Source organism: Rutidosis leptorrhynchoides, chromosome 3, assembly GCF_046630445.1.
Source record: "Rutidosis leptorrhynchoides isolate AG116_Rl617_1_P2 chromosome 3, CSIRO_AGI_Rlap_v1, whole genome shotgun sequence".
NCBI lineage: Eukaryota > Viridiplantae > Streptophyta > Magnoliopsida > Asterales > Asteraceae > Rutidosis > Rutidosis leptorrhynchoides.
Genome location: NC_092335.1, coordinates 665,812,178 through 665,832,285, shown reverse-complemented (window position 1 = coordinate 665,832,285; position 20,108 = coordinate 665,812,178). Strand labels below are relative to the sequence as shown.

General features: G+C 34.7%; 1 protein-coding gene across 1 annotated transcript; it reads right to left on the bottom strand.

Annotated features, from left to right (window-relative positions):
• Positions 1-13,942: 13,942 nt before the first annotated feature.
• LOC139899294 (calcium-transporting ATPase 12, plasma membrane-type-like) lies at positions 13,943-16,966 on the bottom strand. Its single transcript, XM_071882120.1, has one exon. It carries the CDS (start codon positions 16,964-16,966, stop codon positions 13,943-13,945), a length of 3,024 nt encoding a protein of 1,007 aa, XP_071738221.1.
• Positions 16,967-20,108: the final 3,142 nt, after the last annotated feature.

The window sequence follows — 20,108 nt, the reverse complement described above, 5'->3', positions numbered from 1 at the left end:
GATTTGATTGATATGAAAATAAAGAAATACATTATGATTTAGAAACGTGAACAAAATGCTAAACGTATAACGTTATACTTATTTGTTTCAAATAAATATCTAAGTAATAAAATGTGTTATGTAAAACGTGTTTTAAAAACTAATAAAAATATTATTAACTTTTAATATAAGGATATATATAAGGTTTCAAATTTAGTTAGTGTCAAAAGTACGATAACACATTTGTTTGACATTAGACTATGATTAGACAAAGTTAAATATGAAGATTCGAAGACGTAAATAACCAACACGTCCAAACGTAGAGATTATACATTCCTGAATGATAATATATATGTTTTATAACGTGATAAAATATAATATAAACTTAGATTTAAAATTATTTATTATAAAGACTTAATATATTATTAAATATATATTAATGAATAACGAGACGAGGAATTAAAGAAGCAAATGACCAAAACACTCGAACGTTAAAGTGACACTTCGAGTAATATAGTTTATTGATAATTTAAGTCTATATTTTGACAAAGGTATGAGTCACGAAACGTAAAGTACAAGTTTTCTAAGCGTACGAAAGGACGTTCGAAAATCCGGAACCGAGACATAAACCGAGTATCAACGTACGAGTCAACGGACCTAAAATTACAAGTCATGTACATGAATATAATATAATATATATAAATATATAATTAATATAAATTATATAAAGAGTCAACGGACCTAAAATTACAAGTCATGTACATGAATATAATATAATATATATAAATATATAATTAATATAAATTATATTTTATATATATATATATATATATATATATATATATATATGTCGACAAACAAGAAAACAAAAAAATTGTGAGCTGGATTTTGGGGCCATGCGATCGCATGGGAAATATGCATAAAACCCATGCGATCGCATGGGGGTCAGGAATCAGAATTCTTCTATAAATAGCCCAGGTTTCCGCCGAATCCATTACAATTCAATCTCTTTCTTTCTCTCAATATTTATTATTATTATTATTATTATTATTATTATTATTATTATTATTATTATTATTATTATTATTATTATTATTATTATTATTATAAATCTTATTATTATTATTAGTATTATTATACATAAAATACTACGACAAGGTCATGAGCAAGTTATTTTCAAAACAAGCTTTTCGAGCGGGATAAAGCTATGGAAATTATGAGTTATAGCTAAAGAGGTGATGGGTATTATTCGGGGGTATTGCTCGTGAGGTCAAACTAGTGTTTATCACTTCCGTTGCGTCTACGTACTTTCCTGCAATATTGAATCACATTATTGATACGTAAGCATTCATATCTTATCTTTTATATATTAATAGTGTATCCATGTCTAGTGCTCGAGTATATATGTTTATGCATACTTGTATGCTTTAATTTTGTCATTAGATAGTTTATGATGAATCACGAATTTGATACATATGTTATTGATATAAGGTATATGATATGCATGTCGTTGGAAAGCTGTCGAAAAATTAATAACTTTTCATTTAGAAATCGTGTGTTTTCGAGAAACGGATTAAAAGTTATGGTCAACTAAATTATGATTAATATTAATTGAAATTGTGTTTGAAACTGTAAATTGATATTTAAACAACTTGTTTATGAGATTGATAAATTGAATTTCCAAATATTATTAGTCAAGTAAATGAATTCTTATATAAGGCACGTCTCGTTGAACAATTGTCAAGTTGACTGTTTTATCATATTTTAAAGCCTTATAAAACTATAGTCTGATTTTACAAGTATTAGAAAACTATGTGAAATAATAAAATATTTTCGATTGCCATGATAATTCAAATATAATATAGCTCATGAAATAAATAATATTGTGAGTTTGATAAACTATAAATTTGTTCAATTATTAAGACTTATACTATGTTAATATAATAAACATGTATAGATTTAAAGATCAAATTGGGTCAGGTTGACTTTTGAGATGACTTTTGTTAACTTTTGCATGTCGGTCTCGAGCATTAGGATTGTGATACACTATGACCTGACCTAGCTTGTTAGACATGTATTGACGAACATATGTTCTCTAGGTTGAGATCTACGGTTATTTTGCATTCCGAGTTTCGATCACATTTCGGTGAATGACCTTATGTGCTGCTAAGGTGAGTTTCATTTGCTCCCTTTTTAATTGCTTTTGCAATCGATATTTTTGGGCTGAGAATACATGCACTTTATTTTAAACACAATGGATACAAGTACATACTAAATTCTACACCGAGTTTGAACCGAAAATCCCTTAGCTTTGGTAACTAGTAACTGCCGGTTATAAGAACTGGTGGGCGCGAATAGTGGTATATGGATCCATAGGGCTTGACATCCCCGTCTGTTCCAGGTATAGAAACCCTAGCCTGAACTATAAAACAGACGTATACTATTTGAGTTTAGTACACGTTGAATTGCGTGTATTGTACATGTTGGTTGCATGTATGTTAAAACAGGGGTACTTATTATATAGACGTTAAAGTTTAGTTACCAGGGTGCTCAATCTTGTAGAATATTTTTGATAAACGTTTCTGGATGAAACAACTGAAATCTTGTGATCCACCTATATATACAGATTATGTGCAACATTAAAACTATGAACTCACCAACCTTTGTGTTGACACTTTTAAGCATGTTTATTCTCAGGTTCCTAGAAGTCTTTCGCTGTTTGCTTATACGTTATACAAGCTATGTGCATGGAGTCATACATGCTTTATTCGAGAAAACTTTGCATTCACAAAATCATCATCATGTATCTTATTTGACTGTATTGTCAACGGATGTATTGTTAAAAAATATTATATACGGTGATTGTCTATACGTAGAGATCATCAGATGTCGAAAACCTTGAATTTATATATTCATTTATGGTATGCCTTTTCAAAAGAATGCAATGTTTACAAAACGTATCATATAGAGGACAAAACCTCACTATGAAATCAATGAATGATGTATTCGTCCAAATGGATTTGGTCGGGTCATCACAGAATCACTCTATGGTCATGTTTCAATTGACGAACGAAGGGCGTAAGACTTAGTGCAACCAAGCATTTCTTAGTGTTACGAAAAATGTTTCTACCAAGCCATGTAAACGGGCTTTGGTGTTCGGGTGTTAGCGCGTGTTCGTTTTCGTGTTGAAGTTGATGAACCATGAGGTTCGTCGGGTGGATGGAACCCTTGAGATCGAATGTTTTGATCTCGATGAATGTTGGTAATGGAGTCTACAGGACGCGGTGTTAGGTGCCCCTTTCATACCTATTAGCGTGGTATTCGACTCCGATGGTGTTGCGGTTACATGGAACATAGGGTACCAGCAAGAAACCCTTAGGTGTTCGGGTGACGGTGTGGAAGTTACAAGTGATAGCAACTCGATGATTGCTAGAGTGATACTATTACGGTTTGGTAAGTACGTCGGTTGAAGTAGTGAAGGATAATCTGAAACCCTTCGTATACTCAAGGATAGAGCAAGGTATTGTGATGTGCATGTCATGGGATGCAAGATGGGTGGATCTTGCCTTTCTCTAGCGTGTTGGTTGTATGAGTCTCGGTGAGACGGAAACGGACTAAATGATTGACTAAGTCAACGATGAGTTGATGGAAACTTCGCGGGATACTATTATCTCTATGATGTGGTTATTATAACAGAGTTCTAAGTGGGGGAGTTTGTACTCCCGCACGAAGAGGTTTTAGTGAATTGATATTTGACGGAGCCCGAATGGATTCGAGGCTAGTATTGACATCTACGTTGGTCGATTGTGGTAAGAGTACGATTTGGATTAAATTGTACCTATTAAATTGGAGTTAAATTAACACCAAGGTGGTAATATGGCGAATATCTTGAGAGATAAGGGACGTGTTCGATGAGCAAGGTGGAAAATTAGAGTACCATTTCTTGCGTTGTGATTTTGGGTCGGTAGCTCACTTCACATATGGGTGGATTTGATGGACTTGAGTAATAGGTCCAATTGGCACGGTTGTGTGTTTTGGTTAACCACCTTTGGCGAGGTGCACACTTTGTGTGTACATTATCACATGGGTTTATGGATTGGATAACCCCGATGATGTGAATTATTATATAATCTCGAGGGCGTGGGTTATGGATTTGGGACGTGAATATCGGGTTGTTCGTATTCACAATATTTCGGGTAGTACGATTGTCCCTGTTGATGGGAATCATAGTTTGAGGTAGTGAATGTCGGGTTGTTCGGATTCATTAAGGCTCGGTTTGCACGGCCATCCTCGGTTATATTATGTGGTGGAGCTAGTGAATATCGGTTTGCGCGTATTCACAATGACTCGGATTGTGCGGTCATTTCGTTGTAAGAAATATGGATTGGGTTGGTGAATTTCGGGTTGTTACGAATTCACTAAGGTTCGGGTTGTTTAGACCATCCTCCATATATGTTTAGGATCGAGTTGTTTCGGGCATCTTTGGTGCGATTAGTGATGCGATAGTCGTGATTCGCTCACACGATTGTTGAGGGTGTGACAATAGTCGTTTTGTACGCCTTGGGATTTGCATTGCCATAGTCGTTTTGGAAGCTAGCGGTTTTAGCCGTTGCTTATGATGTTACGATAGTTGCGTATTGATCGTATTGCGCAACTACAAGGGATGTTAAGTGGTAAGTGTTATCCGTAAGGATTCGCTTTTATTCGGTCTTCATCGTTTTGGTTGTTGACCTTATTTTGGTATGTGGTGGTTACATAAGCATTGTACTTGGTATGAGTACGCTAAGGAGTTGATATCTCGGTACGAGATTGGTTGAGTATTCCGATGTAAGGAATTGAGCAAGTTTTAGTGCTCGGATTTGCGGAATTGATAAATCGCGGGTGACAATTTAGTTGTTAAAGATGACTCATTGAGGAGAATTGCCTAGAGGAGTTAGAAGAATACATGGTGGTTCCGCGTATCCTAGGGGATCGTTATTAAACTTCGGATGTTGTGTGCATTGCATGTCTCTGAATGCGTGCAAGTGTGTATTTGGTTAATGGAATAGTCTTCGGGTTAATGAGAAATGTGGTGGAAGTCGGATTGGAACGATTGTCAAAGATTCGTTGGGTGTAGGTCCGGATTGGTTAAAGTGATTAGGATCACGAAGACGTGATCGAATTTAAGTGGGGGAGAGTTGTAACACCCCGTTTTTTTCTAAACATGACGCTCGGGGCGTCATACGGAGTCCAAGAATAGGTATTTGATCTTTTAGACGTATTTAATTGACCATGTTTGACTTTAGATGTTGGCAAAAGTGGATTTGGGGAGCATCAGGTCCACCATCGCGTTTGGGAGTAGTTTATCGCGTTTTGGCTCATCGCGTAACGCGACAAAGGGGACTGATACGTGACAACTTTAAATCTCCTCGACCTGACAAGTTGGTTGCGTTCCTAGTTGGTTCACCGTGTTTGGATATGTCGCGAAACGTGACTGGGAGTCGCGAAACGCGACAGGTACGCTGAAAGACTATTTTGTGCTCGTTTTTGGGTTTTAGTTGGGGGTAATTGTGTCTTTTCACTTTGAAACTGGGATATATGCTAGAGATCAGTTCCAAACTTTATCTTATCTTCATTTTCACACACAAACACTCTCATCTTCAAACCCTAGAGAGAGGAGGAGAGTTTAGAGAGAAAAAGCTCCAAGAGAAGGAGAAGAGTGTTTCGGGTCAAACTTCAAGTGTTAAAGTTGTTCTACTCGTCAACGGCATCATTTTGGTGGTATTGGTAAGTCTCGAACTCCGAATTTCATCTTTATGATTTGATATTCAAGTTAGGGTTTTGAGTTTGTTAGTTGTAAAACCCATTTAGATGATGAAGTGGGTTTATGGAAACTAGTTATTGTTGTTGTTGGTGGGTTTTGGGTTGGTTGATGATTTAGCCATGATTATGGCTTTAATTTGAGTGTAATCACTATGATTAGTGATTATGTTGTTGAAAGAACCCAAATGGGTGTTGTTGGAAACTTGATTTTGAATTGGGTCAAAATAAGAGTTGTAAATTGATTTTGGTGAAGACAAGTGTTTAAAACTTGTGGTTTAGTTAAGTTGGCATTGTTGTAACCATTTTCACTAGTGTTAGTGATTATGGAGGCGTTGGAACCATTTTGGGTGTTTTGGTTGACTAATTTTGAAATGGGTCAAAATTAGAGTTATGTGTCAATTTGGGCAAGATAGGTGTTTAACACTTATGATTGGGTTTGATTGGTGTATTAGGACCATTCTCACTTGTGTTAAGTGATTATTGGTTAGTTTGGGCGCGGTTTGTGCTTGGAAGGGCATTGAGTCGAAATTGCGCTAAGTGTCAATTTGGGTTGGTTTGTATTCCACCCTAATTGTGTTGTTTGTTATGTGATAAATGGAGTAGGTACGTTTCATTGGTGATTGCGGATTTTGGTTTGGCATCCATCAAGACTTCAAGGTGATTGTAAATATATTATATGCGTATGTATGCATAGGATGGGTGCAGGTTGGTAGAGTGGTCCGTGCTCGGATTCACTCTACATATGTTCGGGATATTGATCTCCGGGAGTTGATCGGGTTCATGATCGTACGCTTATGCATTTCGGGTTACCACCCTTGGGGTAGTAAATCTTTGGAGTTACGGATTTATGTTGGCGCGTTTGGCCAACCCCGTCGATGTTGATGATGTTGAGGAGATGAATCTCGGGTAGTGCGGGTTCATGATGACTCGGGTAGTTCGGTCATCTTATTGATGAGGTGGTGAATTTCGGGTAGTGCGAATTCACTAAGGCACGGGTAGTTCGGCCAACCTCGGTTGTTGAAGCGGTGAAGGAAGTGAATATCGGGTAGTGCGAATTCACTAAGGCTCGGGTTGTTCAGCCAACCTTCATAGGTATAAGGTTAAGGGGTTAACCTCGGTGTCTTGGCTATTTATTGTATATGCGTATATATACTTATTATATGTTGTAGTTAATCTTGCGGATTTGGCTCGGTGGTACGTTAGGTATAGCTTGCTAGTTATACTTAGTATGCGGTATGTGTTTACTTGGTGTGTTTGGTTGTACGTATTCATTTTATGCATATGTATGTATATAGTAGGGTTTATACTCACTAAGCTTTCATAGCTTACCCTCTAGTTGTTTACATTTTTATATATTCGCATGGAGGTGGTGGCTCGGGTAAGCGTGAGAACTAGTGGACTTGCGTAGGTTGCTTTAGAAGACGTGCTTTTGGATTTATTAGGATTGGGTAATGTATCCCCAATCACCATGCTTAGTTTTGTTGGAAATTAAATAGTCGGGTCGTGTATGCCCGTTCGGATATTTAAACTCATGTATTAAATGTTTTAAAGTTTATTAAACTTATTATTGTATTAAAGATGTTTTTGGAAACATAAATGGGACCTAAATGTTAACGATATTAATGTATTATATATATATATATATATATATATATATATATATATATATATATATATATATATATATATATATATATATGCCGGTTTAAATACGGGTTGGGTTGTTTCAAGGTAATATTATGATAGAGACTTTACACATGAATGACGAAGCTAAATCGAAAACTAAACAACTTTAACCACTTTAATTTAGTGAAGAACGAAAAGACATATTCAATTAAGCCAATAATTTGAAGCTAAGCATGGCGGAGTTATTTACAGAATTGAACTGAAAGGCTAAGCTCAAGGCAAACATAATAAGAGGTCAAATTACTATATAAGCTCCACCCAACAGGGAGCTACTTTCATTAATCTATATCGCTAGCCAATGGTGAGTTATTTTCATTCGAATATTGTTCTCTCAAAAATCTCATTATATTGAAAATCTCATTAGCGGTGTCGTAAATGTACAATATCAAATATCAGGTCAGATTACCTTTCTCAAGGCAGATGGGCAACAAAGAGTAACAATTTGGGCTAATCACCACGCTCTAATGAAAGGCTGTTACTCTAAAAAAACAAAACTGAGGCGCAGATACGTACAAAGCCAAGAAAGGGGACACGAATCGCCATGGTTGCAACCTGTAGGTTGCCCCGCCAAGATGCTAACACATTCTTTCTCATTACTTGACCGAGTTCCCACGCTTTCATCATCACAGCCTTTATTTTTTAGAACTTGGGAGCTGCAAGTAGCATTAGATATAGTTATTAGCCGGAGCCATGTCACCTACCAAGTAAGACAATAATGATTGAGTACCATTGAAATGTATATAAAAAGTCATTTAGCAAAAACAGAGAGACTCATCAATAGCCATAAAAAAGAAGCTACAAACAAAAAGAAAAATGTACCTTGTAGAGTCGATATTAAGCAAACAAACAGAATAAAGCAAGAACAAACACCTATAGTAACCAACAAAAAAACTTCCTATGAGTCACAAACCTACATGTACAATAATAAAGACACCAAACATCAGAATTGTTCATCACTCTCACCATCAAGAAGAGGTGGAGAAGCAGCTTCTACAAACTTTCTCAACCTCTTCTTAGGGGACATTTTAGTGCGAACCAACAACAGATGATATCATCATCAAGCTATATATTAAATTCATAGAAGTCATTAATGATAAAATTAACTACTACCAAAACAATGTTGAATGTAAATGGATACAGGTTGACTAAATGGGTACATATTGACCTGCATGAAACTAAATGGGTAGAGGCCATAATTATTCACTTGAAAGGTTTTAATTTGTTTAAATCTTATACTGTATACTACCAAGGCAATTCTTAAAATATACTAAAGAGAAACATGTCATAAAGAAACATAATCACTTACAAAAACAATAGAAATTCTAGAATTATACAGATGGTAATACAATGGATCGAAAATAACATGGAATTACTAAAGCAAAAACCCTAACTTTTTAGCTTAATCAAACGCCGCTGAATAAAATGAAAAGGGGTTAAATCAAACTATTATAACCCTAATTCCTGTTTCATAGTAAGATTCACAAACAAACTACAATTGCATCGTTGCCTATATGAGGATTTCCTCTTTTTAATCGCAACAAAGCACCATAATTAGGTGTGAACGACAAAGCGAACAAAACAGAAAGGGAAAAATAATTGTTGCTGACCAAAACTCCCAGAAACACGACGACCGTTGCTTACCTCTTCGACAATTGCCATCACCGCATCAGCAGCGACCTCCAGCTACACAATTGAGGAGATTGTGTAAAGAAGGTTAGAAATTGGGGAGATTAATTAAGTGTGAAGAAGTTTAGGCTTTGTTGCAGATTTTGAAGAGAAAGGAAATGAAATGAAAATAAGTGTTCCCAAGTTTTATGTTGAAGAGAAAGGGAAGGAAATGAGATGATTATTTCCCCTCTTATATTTCCTTCTAAATTGAAATGATCCACTCACCTCCCTTTCATCCTCTTTCACTTCATTTTATTTCTTTATCTTAAAACTCTGAAACAGAGCCTTAGGAATAGGGGGGAGGAGGAGGAGATGATGAGATGGGAAAATAATGGAGAATGATTGGAAATATAATTATTTTGGCTGTTCAAAAAAAAAGTGGAGAAGGATTGGAGAGTAATGAAGTTGATGGATATGTGGTTTTTTTAGGGTTTATGTAGTGTGAACATTCACCAGAAATGAAATCCTTATAAAACTGAAACGACTAAAAGTTGGACGTGTTTTAGTATGTTTTAGTATGAAAAGGGTTTAATAAAACAAATTTGTATGAATGAATGAGGATGCTAACAAATAGGGTACACTCTTAAACAACCCGAAATCAGCAATCAAACAATAACTAAGTTCGAAGTAGATTACTTGTTCAAAGTTACTCTTTATCCATTGTTAACCATCTATCCATATATAAATTGTTATAGAGTTATGTGATTTGGTTGAGGATGAATCTTGAGAAAAATATCTGAATAACTCCAAATGTGACAATATCAAAATAGAATGGAAATGATGGGAAGCTAATTAGTTTGTCACACCATTGATCATTTTATTATGGCTTAATAACGATAATATACTTTGATAATAGATACACGCATCCAAAGTATCTAAAAATGATTTCAACTCACCGCGATTTTGTAATCATATTCAAGGTTGAAAAAGTTGCTTGTCGGGGATAAATTAGCCGAAAAAGGACTAATCAATGGCCAAGTCGGAAACTACTTAGGGACATGCCTGACCATGACCAACTTTGACTGTTTTTGACCGAATAAATCTGATTTTGACCAACTGAATTGGGCCAAGTCGGGACTAGTCGAGAACAAGTCGGACAACTTCAAAATACTTAATAGTATGAATAATAGCTGGTTGGTTTAATAAACTTCTTCTTATAGTAGTTGGTTGGTTTAATCTTCTTGTTATAATTGTATTTTTTAAGTTTAAAGATTTTGATATGAAGTGTGAATGACAAATGTCATTACTCAAAGAAATTCACTGTTTAAACGACTCACATTATACATATAATATATAATATATGTAATATGTGATTATAATCAAATCAATTACCTTTTCGATTGCGTGAGAGCGAGCAAGGCCAATACAACGTTCTTCTCCTTTGCGTTTCTTACCGAGGATATCGAACTTTAGACATTACCCAATGGTTTCGAACGGTTTGGAATTGGAGCTTTGACTTTCATAGCTATGGATTTTGGACTGATGCTCGTTTTGCTATCCTTCTTTTTATCGGTAACTTCATTGTTATTAGTGGTAGGCGGTGTTTCAAAAGTCGGCCGACTTGGCTGACGCGTCGACCGACGGCCCGACACGTCGTTTTTTAGGAATGGACGATGCATCATGGTTAAGAAAACGACCAACGGAAAAAAAGTCGGTCAAAGTCGGTCAGATTCGGTCAAAGGTGGTCAAAGTCAAAAATATTATATTTTTATTTTGTAATGTGGTTAATAATTGTTAATTGTTCATGTTTATTGTAATTGTAAATGTAATTTATATTTTAGGATTCGATTTCTATATAATATATATATATATATATATACATATACACACACACACACACACACACATATATATATATATACATATATATATATATATATATATATATATATATATATATATATATATATATATATATATATATATATGTAAATATATAGGGTGAGGATCCATGGAGAACTTGAGTAGAGAGAGAACCTAGAGAACTCACATATTAATGTACATGCACCTACCATATGCACCTATTTTTTTTTAAAAACATTAAAAAAAATAAAACAAAAATTACAGAAAAAAATTTCTGGGAAAAAAAAAGTTTCGAAATTTTTTCTAATTCCACATCAGCATGCCAAGTCAGCAGACTGATTGCCATGTCAGCCAGAATGACTGCCACGTCAGCACAGACTGACATGTGGCTCAGTCTGTGCTGATGTGGCAGCCAGTCTGTGCTGACGTGGCAGTCAGTCTGCTGACTTGGCATGCTGATGTGGAAAAAATTAATTTTTTTTTTAAATTTATGTAATTTTAAAAAAAAATCGTAATTTTTTTTTTTAAATTCGTAATTTTTTTTCCCGAATTTTTTTAAAATTTAGCCCGATTTAGAGTTTAGGATTTAGTCCCTAAACTCCAAACCCTAAACTCTAATTTATATATTATGTGGTAGGATCAAAGGGGAAGCAACCAATCGGGGGGAAACAAATTATTTTTTTTCTCCTTTTTTGAAAAAACTTTATTCACGAACATTATTGATTGGATGAAAATATGAACATTTAATAAAGACACTTTGTGATAAATGTTTTTATTTTGGCTGAAAAAAGCTCGAAGAATTAATATATAACAATTATCGTGTTTTTCGAGCGTATGTTAAGGTTTTAGATATTAGGGTTTAAATATTAGGGTTTATAGGGTTTAGATATTAGGGTTTAGAAATTTAGGATTTAGGGTTTAGATTTAGGATTTAGATTGAGTTTTTAACACGAACGGTTTAGGGTTTAGGGTTTGGGGTTTTGGGTTTAGGGACTAAACCCAAAACACCAAACCCTAAACTCTAAATCGGGGGCTAAATTTTACTTCACAAAACATGGAAAAAAAAAACTTTAACATTCTTCACGATCAATATTATCTTAAATGTTATTTGTGTCGATCGTTTTTCCGTCTAAATAATAACATTCATCACGAAGTGTCTTTTTTAAATGTTCATATTTCCGTGTGATCTTGATGCCTGAAAAAAATTAAAAAAAAACGATTTTTTTTTTGCTTCCCCCGATTGGTTACTTCCCCATTGATCCTGCCCATATATATATATATATATATATATATATATATATATATATATATATATATATATATATATATATATATATATTGAAAGGATCCCTAGAGAACTAGAGTATATAGAGAACCCGTAGAACTCATAGATTGAACTTCAATCTATGTGGAGATTGAGCTTCAATCTATGAAAAAAAGTCAATCTGCAAAAAAAAAATTGCAAAAAAAAAAGGCGATCTGCACGCAGAATGACTCAATCTGCACCAAAAAAATGTCAATCTGCATAGAAAAAAAAGTCGATCTGCAAAAAAAAACGCAGATTGACTCAATCTGCACAAAAAAATGTCAATCTGCACAGGAAAAAAAGTCGAACTGCAAAAAAAAAAATGCAAAAAAAAACGCAGATTGACTCAATCTGCACACAAAAAAAGTCAATCTGCACAGAAAAAAAGTCAATTTGCAAAAAAAAAAAAAAAAAAAAAAACTGCAAAAAACGTCAATCTGCACGCCGATTGACTCAATCTGCACAAAAAAAGTCAATCTGCACAGAAAAAAAGTCAATCTGCAAAAAAAAAAAAAATGTCAATCTGCACAAGTTCCATGGGTTCTCTACTATCTTTGGTTCTCCATGGATCCTCACCCTATATATATATATATAATATATATATAAGAAAACTATTTTAAAAAGTCAACGTGGTCAACCCCAACGTGTCCCCGTTGAGTTGAGTCCCCGTCTCGACCGACTCGTCCATTCAAAGTCTGCGTCTCCGACTCGTGCCATTTTCAAAGGTCTTAAGTCTTAACACTTTCACCATAGTTGCAGCTGCAATTTGAGTTTTTTTCAGGTACAATGGAAGAATGAAAATAACACAAAGACACGGGTATAGCTAGTTTAGGAATATTTATAAACTGAGATGGGATGGTTGAGTTGGGTTGGGTTGAGTTGAGTTGGGTTAGGCTTATGTTTAATTCCGGTTTCAGGCTCAATTCAATTAAATCTGCCTTATTTAAAGTTTTTACGTAAGGAAAAGAAGGTAAGAGAAGAGAATATAATATGGTACACCAAATATCGTAAACAGAAAGGTACGTTAATCCATAAATTGCTCGTAAATATTATGTGGATTAGTAGATTTTAACTTTTAATTGTTGCTGATTTGCCTTTTTAACCTAATCTGTATTTGATGAATATTATGGCGAATTTGATAACTTGTAAATCACAGTTTGACCTAGCGCCCAATTGGTGCACAATTCACTACAATATATATATTTTTTTTTTTTGTAAAGGCACAAATTCAGTATTGTAGCGTATAGAGATTGTGTGTATGTGAATATGAATGTGACACTCTAGTTAAAGTTGATATGCTGATTAATTCTTTCATTTTCAGTGTGTTTTGATTTTGATACTAAAATCATCAGATGTATTTGATGGAGTAGTTAGTTGTATGCATGTATGTTAAAACAACACTCACCAAGATTTGAATTCTATTTGAACAGTTAGTTGTATTAAAGTACACTTGGCAATAGGGTCGAGTCGGGTTTGGGTCAAACTCAAACGGGTTTGAAACGGGTCAGCTTTTTAAAACGGGTCAAACTTGTTTGCAGTGAGAAAAAGAAGGTAAAAACACAAAGAAAAAGAACTACTCAGTAAATGATATATAATAAAAAATTATTATGAATTATATACAACCGAAATGACTGAAATCAAATAACTACACAACTATATAGTCATATATATGTATACGAAAAATAATATGATCGAATCTTAGAGTTTAATGTAGTTTAAAAATGGTGTCTCTGGTACCGGTATCATCTTCACAAACCATCCAATAGGCCATGATAGAGCTGCAATTGCAACACAAATTCCCCACTGCAACCAATTTAACCTCTCTGTATCTGCAAATTTCTTCAAAAACTCAACCATCAAAATCTGTAAAATAATAGTCATCCCAATGATTCCGATAAACAATCGGTTTTTAAGAATGCCCTTAAATATATTCATCTTCTCCAGCTTCCTTGAATTGAACTCGTTAAACACTTGACACAACACAAACGTATTGAAGATAATCGTGTTCTTCACTCGCTCGTTCACGTTGAATATGTCCTTACCCCTGAACTGAAATGTCAACAAAACGATAACCTGAAACAATGATTGTGCAAATAGGTTTCTCCACATAATGTTTGTGATCAGTGGCTCGACCCGCCCAACTGGCGGCTTGTTTAGTAACTCTTTACTGGGTCGTTCTGTAGCTAACGCGAGTGCACCCAATGTGTCCATGATCAAATTAACCCACAAAAGCTGAACCGCGGTTAACGGAACATCACCGGAACTAACCGCTGCAATAAAGTTGATCACTAAAGCCGCAACGTTTACAGTCAGTTGAAACTGAATAAACTTTTGGATGTTATTGTAAACGCATCGTCCCCACATGAGTACAGTCGAAACAGAAGCTATATCGTCATCTAAGATAACGATATCCGAACTTTGTTTTGCGACTTCAGTCCCTTGAATCCCCATCGAAAGTCCAATGTCGGCTTCTTTAAGTGCTGGTGCATCGTTAGTCCCGTCACCAGTAACAGCAACCACGTGACCTTTTCTTTTCAAACACTGCACCATTAACAACTTATCAAAAGGTGACGATCGTGCCATCACGCGGATTTTTTCGACCTTTTGCATCCTTTCGTGATCTGTATAGTTACGAAACTCGACACCTTCGATTACTTCTCCGTTAACTACTTCACTCGATTCGAGAATTCCACATTCGGTCGCTATGGCTTTTGCAGTGAAAACATTATCTCCAGTTATCATCTTTATATCAACCCCTGCAGACCTACAAGTTTCTACAGCTTTTTTGGCTCCAGGCCTACATGGATCCTTCAGCCCAATAAGCCCGAGTAACGTTAGCCCACTTTCAATCAAACCCGAACCTTCTAGAACCTGCTTATGCGCGAAAGCAATGCATCTTAGACTACTTGCTGCCATTCCTTCGATTACACGCTCTAATTGTCTTCTTGAATCGTTATCTATTATATGTACACACCCGTCGCTATCATAATAACTCGAACACATTTCGAGAACCATTTCCGCAGCTCCTTTCCAATGTACATGAACTGAGTTATCGATTTTCCTTTTAATCGAAACCCCACTTCGTTTCTTCTTTGAATTAAACGTCTCAACATGAATCACACTTGAATTCTCCTTCAGTTCATTCATATCCAGATCCATATCCATTACGGCCCATGATAAAATCGCCTTTTCAGTTGGTGAACCCGAAAACTCGAGTAACCCTTTAGAACCGGATCTGAAAACCGTCCCCGTGGTATTAAACCCGACTCCTTGTTTTAAAAGTTCGCGAACTTGTAACGCGATAACATTGGACCCACGTGGTTCGATGTTCTCGAACCCAACCCAGAACTTTGTAACCGTCATCTGATTCATAGTCAAAGTCCCGGTTTTATCGGTGCATATAACAGTAGCCGAACCCATTGTCTCACAAGCGGATAACTTCCGAACCATAGCTTGATCACTCATCATTCGTTTCATCGAGTAAGCTAACGTTAACGTAACAGCTAACGGTAAACCTTCGGGTATAGCCACTACAACGATCGTTACAGCAGCCGAAAATATACTCGTAACCGAATCAAATATCTCGTTAATACTCGTTCGTTTACCGTTATACTCCCTGTTACCATTCTCGTCTTTCGTGTGTCCCGTAAAGTAACGAATCAACATAACAACAAGGACTAAAAAAGCAACCACAAGACCTACTTTTCCAATCGAAGACGTTAATTTGTTTAAACGTTCTTGTAACGGCGTTTGCTCGTTATTATCACCCGTTATCGAACTCATCATTTTCCCCCAATTAGTGTTCATCCCAACCGATAACACCAGCATTCGACAATGCCCGTCCGCCACTTTAGAACCCGAGAACAAAAACGGGTTGCCCGACCCGTTCACCTCTATTTGCTCGCTTTCACCCGTCATGCTCGATTCGTCGATTAACAACGAATGCCCGTCTATAAACAACCCGTCAGCTGGAATTTGACCACCGATACCTAAAACGACAATGTCTCCAACCACTATATCGAATATCGATATCTTTTGTCTTCTGCCTTCTCTAACCACATCAATCTTAATATTGTTACTAATTTTCGACAAACTATCGAACTGTTTCTCTTGTCGAAAGTTACTAATTGCAGACACAACAATTACTAAAAACACAGCAAGAAATATACTCCCACCTTCGTACCATCCGTCTTTTAATCCGTGTTCTTTGATACCAAAACCAAGCGATAATGCAGCGCATCCCATTAGTATAAGAATCGTTAAGTCCTTAAAAGCTTCAATAACAAAAAAAAGTAAACCTTTAGGAGGCGCCTTTTTGTAAGTATTCGATCCAAACACGTTCTTTCTAATCTCCAAATCTCGACCGTTGATTCCGTTTTCAAGATTAGTTTCGAGCGCTTTTGCTAAGCCTTTGACGCCATTTAAGTTGCGAAGCGTGTCCATGTCTTTGTTTTTTAATGTATCAGTGAGCATTGTCTGATCAACGTTGTAGAAAGGTTGATCAGATAGTGGCTCACTGATATCGAGTTTATTTGGAAGAACGATTTGTGGGATGATTTCGATAACCGAATACGATGGGCTGGTTATGATTTCGGGTAGTGATGTGGATACGAGGTTTTTGGCGATGGATGCCAAAGTGTTTGAGAAATAAATGGTGAAATATGCACGACGCCATCTTTTTTTGGATTTTGTGAGGGTGTTCGTGCTAATGCTGTGCAGCATAATGCCTATGTCGTGTGGCTGAATTTCCATAACTGTTTTGGTTCCAAAAGCAGGACAAATATATTTTTATTTATATTAATTATTATAATAAGTAATATATGACAGATGAGATTAGTTGAAAGTGAAAGGAATTGATAAGAATTAGGGTGAATGTGTGTTTGATCATGGTATACGTTATATATATTCTTCATATTCATATAGGCGGTGTTGGAAACATCAAAGAAACTAATCCTTCTAAATTGATATTGATATTTTTATATTTTATTGTATTAAATAAATCTGTTATTAAGGTCGGTAAGCTAATTTACTCGCTTGTTAATGAATATTTTAGGTAGGAATTCATAATGTTTAATTTGTAATAATTATAATAAAATAAAACTCAAATTTCATTTAAATGGAGTGATATTATAACCAAAAAAAGAGATTGTGCAACGAAAATGAGATTTAGGAAATAATGATTATGAGTTCAATATGGTTATAAAAAAATCTGATATGGAAGAAGAATAGTATGGAGTATTCAGTTACCAAATTCAAAATAATAATATTAATATTTAAATTTTATTTTATTTGAAAAAAATGGTTTATTATTCTTTAAGTTTGACTATTATCATTGTCATCGATATATACCTTGCCTTATAGGTATGGGTTTGGGTTGTCGATCACACGTTTGGATCATTTCCGTGTTACAATCATGATCTATATTCTAATATTCTATATATATACAAAGGGGTTTTTTATTGTTTTTTTTCCTCTTAATTTAAGTTTTGATTTATTTAAATCTAATTTAAAACTTAAAAAAGGCTATACTAATACTAATATAATTATTACGTATGATGATGATACTACATAAAAAATGTAGCTTCACGTACAGATGTTTGAAACATAAATCACAGATTCTTGTCACACTTTTGGATATGGTTTATCGGATATCCTCAGATATATGTCTTAATATAATATAATATATATATATATATATATATATATATATATATATATATATATATATATATATATATATATATATATATATATATATATATATATATAGTAATCACAGATGTTTGAAACATAAATCACAGATTCTTGTCACACTTTTGGATATGGTTTATCGGATATCCTCAGATATATGTCTTAATATAATATATAATATATAATATATATATATATATATATATATATATATATATATATATATATATATATATATATATATATATATATATATATATATATATAGTATATAGTAATTATCATTTGCTCATTGTCATCGAACTAACCTTGCAATTACCAATTGTTTTTTAATCTACGATTCTAACAAGATTTCCTAATTAACGTTACAAAGTAAAACGAGGTATAAAGATCTACACAATTGTCCTTTGTCCTAATTTTGCAAGTACAACAAATATTTTGTTCACAAGAAGCTTAATAAATTTACTTTATAGACTATTTGGGAGACGATAGACACAACACACTGTGTCTTCTCCTACCTTTACATGCTTAATAAACAAACCAACTCCATTTTTTAGTTATAACATTCGGAGCAATATCGTTGAAATTTCATATGTGCAATTCAACAAACACATTAAAGTGACGTCCTACCATTAAATGGAATTGGTTATACCTAACGCAGGACACACATAAAGTGGCAAACAACTCACGAACAAGAAAATGTTGTAACATTTTCGTCAATTTTAACGCGTAATGTACCTTTAGAAAGAACTTCAAATGGATTTCTAACGGGATTCGATCAGTGACTAAAAAAAGTACGAATACGCGTTATGCCAATTTCAGTAACATAATTGTCGAACAAGAATGCGTGTAAACGATTCCTTGCTTTATTCATGCACAATGTTTTTTAAAATTTAAATAGTTGGAGTAACATAAGAATATCACTTTGTTTGGTTAATATTAGAATCTGAAAAGATATATTGGGCCCATTTCTTAAAAATTCTTCCATATATGCTTGGGCTATAAAGATAGAATTCTCATATCATATTCATTTTTATTTTTATTTTTTTTAAAGGCAAGCTTGCATCAGCGTATCATTTATTTCAACGACACTCATCATTTGCACACACACGCGCGCTTTCGGGCAGGAAACCCGAACCACACTCTGAGGATCCGACCCTTAAACCATCCCGTGGGGCAGGCGGGCCGGACCTTAGTCCCGGAGCGGGTCGGTAAAACCTTCCCTTTGGGCCACCTTCAAGGAATATATTTCAATTCCTAGAGCGGGTGACGAGGTTCGAACCCGAGACCTCTAGCCCTGCGAGTACACAAGTGTAACCGCGGTACCGCTGGACCGAAGATCCGTTGGTTATCATATTCATTTTACATTTACAAGTTTCTAAAAGCAAAATACTTTATTAATTTGAAGTTCTTTGGGCAAAGAGCAGTTTATGCCTTCTTCGTTCAAACAATTTATTATATTTTACTGGTTGAAATTTCAACAATTTCTTGTAAAGTAATGGTTCGTGTGAAGCAAATCAAGAACCGAATTAGTCTCAAAAAGAAAAAGAAAAAGAAAATAACAAAGAAAAGAAAAAAGAGACGTATAGTTTGGTCAAGAAGCCCGTGAGTTTCCACTATGATTGAGATCTAAAATCAACTATAAGCCCGATTACGCGCCCATATTTAGAAATGTGAATTAACTATAAGCCTAGCTACTAACCCATTAACTAGTTTCATTTCAATGCGTGCAAGGTGTGCTATCACACAACTGCACAATGTTCAATATCCAAAAAGACTTAATAAATAGGAGTTTAGCATTACATACTTAGGTTTATTTGGTTTGATATTACGTTTTCCACAACTGTTATTTTGATTGATATTAGTACATAACGTTTTTTTAGTATTATTGAACTTATTATTAAAGACTTTCTTATTTTTTTTATTTTATTTTTTTAAACGACGATTTTTTGGCATCAGTAGATCATTTATTATAACGATCTTCATCATTTACACGTATTACACACGTTCGGCCCTAACCCACAAATATTATAAGACGGCCCTGGCTAGTTTTCTTCTAGAGAACTACTAAAAGTTACATTCGTTAAGCTCTTTTTGTAATGTCATTTATGAGTTCGCAAATAGAATACTACCACAAGTTAACGTGTTTTGTACAGCTGTAAAACACATGATT

Excerpts from the sequence above, each read along its gene's own strand:
- LOC139899294 (XM_071882120.1), bottom strand. The coding sequence starts at position 16,966 with ATGCTGCACAGCATTAGCACGAACACCCTCACAAAATCCAAAAAAAGA.